This window comes from Telmatherina bonti (assembly GCF_933228915.1).
Source record: "Telmatherina bonti genome assembly, chromosome: 4".
NCBI lineage: Eukaryota > Metazoa > Chordata > Actinopteri > Atheriniformes > Telmatherinidae > Telmatherina > Telmatherina bonti.
This window is the reverse complement of record NC_136622.1, coordinates 4,689,019-4,692,287: the sequence shown is the minus strand read 5'-3', so window position 1 is coordinate 4,692,287 and position 3,269 is coordinate 4,689,019. Positions and strand designations below refer to the sequence as shown.

The window sequence follows — 3,269 nt, the reverse complement described above, 5'->3', positions numbered from 1 at the left end:
TCGTAGTCAAACCCACATTTATTAACTGACTGATAATCTAGTTGGCATGCAGGGCCTTCCAGCGGGTCAGAGGGCCTCTGCTGGGGATGTACTTCACCCCACAGCCATCAGGAATCAGACGCTTCTCTGCCATCATGTCATCAAAGTCGCAGGCGTTGAACTTGGTGAAGCCATACTTCTTGGAAATATGGATCTGAAGATCAAAGCACAAACAGGAATCAGTAAAGGAAACGCATCAGGAAGACGTAGCTGAAAAACGTTGTCTCAGTGGTCCCTTAAAGCACTCAGCACCTCCCAGCTGAGGACATACACAACCAGAGAGTTGCTGTCTGCAGCCTTCGCACACCAGAACCGCACCTCAGCGAGACCAGTCGGCTTAATAAGCTGCAGAGCTTCTCAGCCTTTATGAGCGCCTTTACCTTCTGGCGGCCGGGGAACTTGAACTTGGCTCTGCGCAGAGCCTCGACCACATGCTCCTTGTTCTGGGCCTTGGTACGCACAGACATGATCACCTGACCGATGTGCACACGGGCCACGGTGCCCTGAGGCTTCCCGAAAGCACCGCGCATTCCAGTCTGGAGCCTGACAAACACGACAGGAGACGATGATCAAACAAACATTTCCAGGATTTGATTTGGAAAAAAGACGATATACAAAACATTTCCAAATGATGGATCATCCAAAAGGTCCAAACGCCCAGAAAGCAGGTTCTATGAGCAGGAAGTGTGGGGTTCTCACCTATCAGCCCCGGCGCAGGACAACATTTTGTTGATCCGGATGACGTGGAAGGGATGCAGACGCATGCGGATGTGGAACCCGTCCTTACCACAAGTTTTCACCATGTACTTGTTAGCACAGATACGTGCAGCCTCCAGAGCTTCAGGGGGAAAGTCGAGGAGGGAGAATTAATGACAGCTTCTAGTTTCTCTTTATGTCTATAGATCCAGACTGCAGACAGTTTCCTTTAACTGAAGCATGAAGCGTCTGTTTAACTCCCACGCTGGGAGAGAATAAACAAGCTCCATCTCTAACAGTAGAGGTATGTGTCGGGTCGTAACGCCTACCTTCTGAGGACAGCTGCTCGTACTCATCAGAGACCATGTGACCGCACAGAGGGAACTCGTCTACCTTGGCCTTCTTCCTGCCCAAGTCAAAGATCCTGATCTTAGGATCTGTGGAGAATGAAAAGTCAGCACTGAAGGTAAGAAGACTCCACGAAACACTTCAGCCACATAAATAATAAACCCTCCAAACCAGTCTAACCAGTAAGAGCACGACGCCACACAGACATTCAGCTGACCCAGTCAGTGCAGAGCTACTGGTTTGTCTCAGTGGTCCCTTAAAGCACTCAGCACCTCCCAGCTGAGGACATACACAACCAGAGAGTTGCTGTCTGCAGCCTTTGCACACCAGAGCTGTACATGAGCAGAACTGGTCGGCTTAATAAGCTGCAGGAACGCTGGAGCGTCTTCAGGAGCAAAACAAAACTTTAACATAAACGTCAGCAGGAAAAACATTACTTTCATTCTGTTAATGTTTGTCAGAGCGTCCGACATCTCAGCGAGGAGTTTCTATTAGGTGTGACTGAACCATGTCTGGGATTGCATCGTGTCACGTAAATATGGCTAAGTCTTTTCTGTAAACCAGAGAGATTAATTTCTTCTAAATGCTAGATCATTTAAGTTTTCTTCTTTTCCCACCGACAGAGTAATAACATGTTAATTATTCCTATCCAGCCTGCTGTGATTGTGGTTAGTAAACAGCTTTAAATACACCGTTCCTGCCTTTTCACAGCTGGTAAAGATTTTATGTCAAATCACTGGACTGATTTTTACTTTTTAACTTCTTTCCAGGTAAATTCTAATAGAACACCCGTTCATGACAACCTAAAACACCGTGGGAAGAACTTTCTCTGCATCACTTGGCTCAAATGAGATTAAAAAGCCTTCAATGCTGATCATCATACAGGAAAACCTGTTGAGTAGGAAAGTTTGGACAGAACTTTTATATTATCATTCATCAGGATAAAAAAACTAATTAAACCAAAGCATCGTTTTGCATTTTATCTGGAAATGTGAGTGTAGTAATTAAACAGGAACATGAACGTATAAAGCTTGTCTGAGAGAACCACTAACAGAATAAAGCTCCATTCAGATGCTGATCGTGATGACAAAGCAGCTGAATGATGCCTCATAACTTAACTCAGCACATGCTGACTTATCAATCCACCTTCCAGCTTTCAGGACAGCATGACATGAGGAGGATGATGATGATGATGATGATGATGGGCTTACCAGGTACTCCCCTGCAGAAGCGAGACTTGGGGTAGGGCTTGTTCTTGCAGTAGCGGTAGCTACAGGAAAGAAAAGGTACACAGTAAAATACCATAAAATAATCCCCATTTGTCTCCGACAGGCCTCAACAAAGAAAGATATGTGCAGGATAAGAGTTTTTACATCGGGTTGTGTATCTATGTTAACATGCACAAGCTGAACTACAGGCTGTTTAAAATCATACCCAATGGTTTAAGGTAATATTTCCTTGTTATAAAATATATTTATTCCTCGGCAGTGGAAGGTTTTATCCCTCCTGAATAAACCATATTTCCATTGAAGACCGACCTGGGTGTTAGCATTTCCTACCTTTAGCTCAACGTGCTAAAGCTATACGTGACCAACATAACACAATGACAATGCCGCTACCGGCAATATAACAGCCAGAACTATGCGTTTCTAAAGCAGATAGTTTGCTTTAATGTAACCCCAGCCCGCGTGTCGCAGGGCCGGCCGGAGTGCCAGTCGGAGGACCGGCTGTAAGCACATGGTTCAGCCAGGCGTCGCTGCCATTTTCCGCCGTTTCGGCCCCGCTCGCTAAGCGCTGGAAGACGGACTTACCAGCGGGCTGGTCGGCGGCCCATGGTTACAGCCTGTAAAACAACAAACAAAAACGTATTATTTAATCAAACCTAATCTAATATGTGCGAAAAATAACTTTAAATCTGTCTGAGTGACGAAGAGCGGAGGAGAAGCGCTCCACCACGCACTCACCTAATGGCGGAAAGGAAGAAGAAACTACTTCCGCCTCGTCATGACGGCGGAGGTCGGCACAAAAAAAGGACTTCATTTTAGTTGTCAAATTAGTTTTTATGTCGGTGTGTTTATTAGTCGTTAATGATCTATATATAAAATTAAATATAATGAGTGTGGTTGTGAAAAATACTGAAAGTTAGTTTGACGGTTTGAACGCTGAAAGTGCATGCTGGGAAATGT

The 3,269-nt window shown here is 45.2% G+C and overlaps 1 protein-coding gene across 1 annotated transcript; it reads right to left on the bottom strand.

Annotated features, from left to right (window-relative positions):
- On the bottom strand, positions 1-3,016 carry rpl10 (ribosomal protein L10). Its single transcript, XM_079239392.1, has 6 exons — positions 2,895-3,016; positions 2,295-2,353; positions 1,065-1,172; positions 739-877; positions 420-582; positions 1-193 (listed from the first exon to the last, which is right to left on the bottom strand). Exons 1-6 carry the CDS (start codon positions 2,915-2,917, stop codon positions 38-40), a joined length of 648 nt encoding a protein of 215 aa, XP_079095518.1. The 5' UTR covers positions 2,918-3,016; the 3' UTR covers positions 1-37.
- Positions 3,017-3,269: the final 253 nt, after the last annotated feature.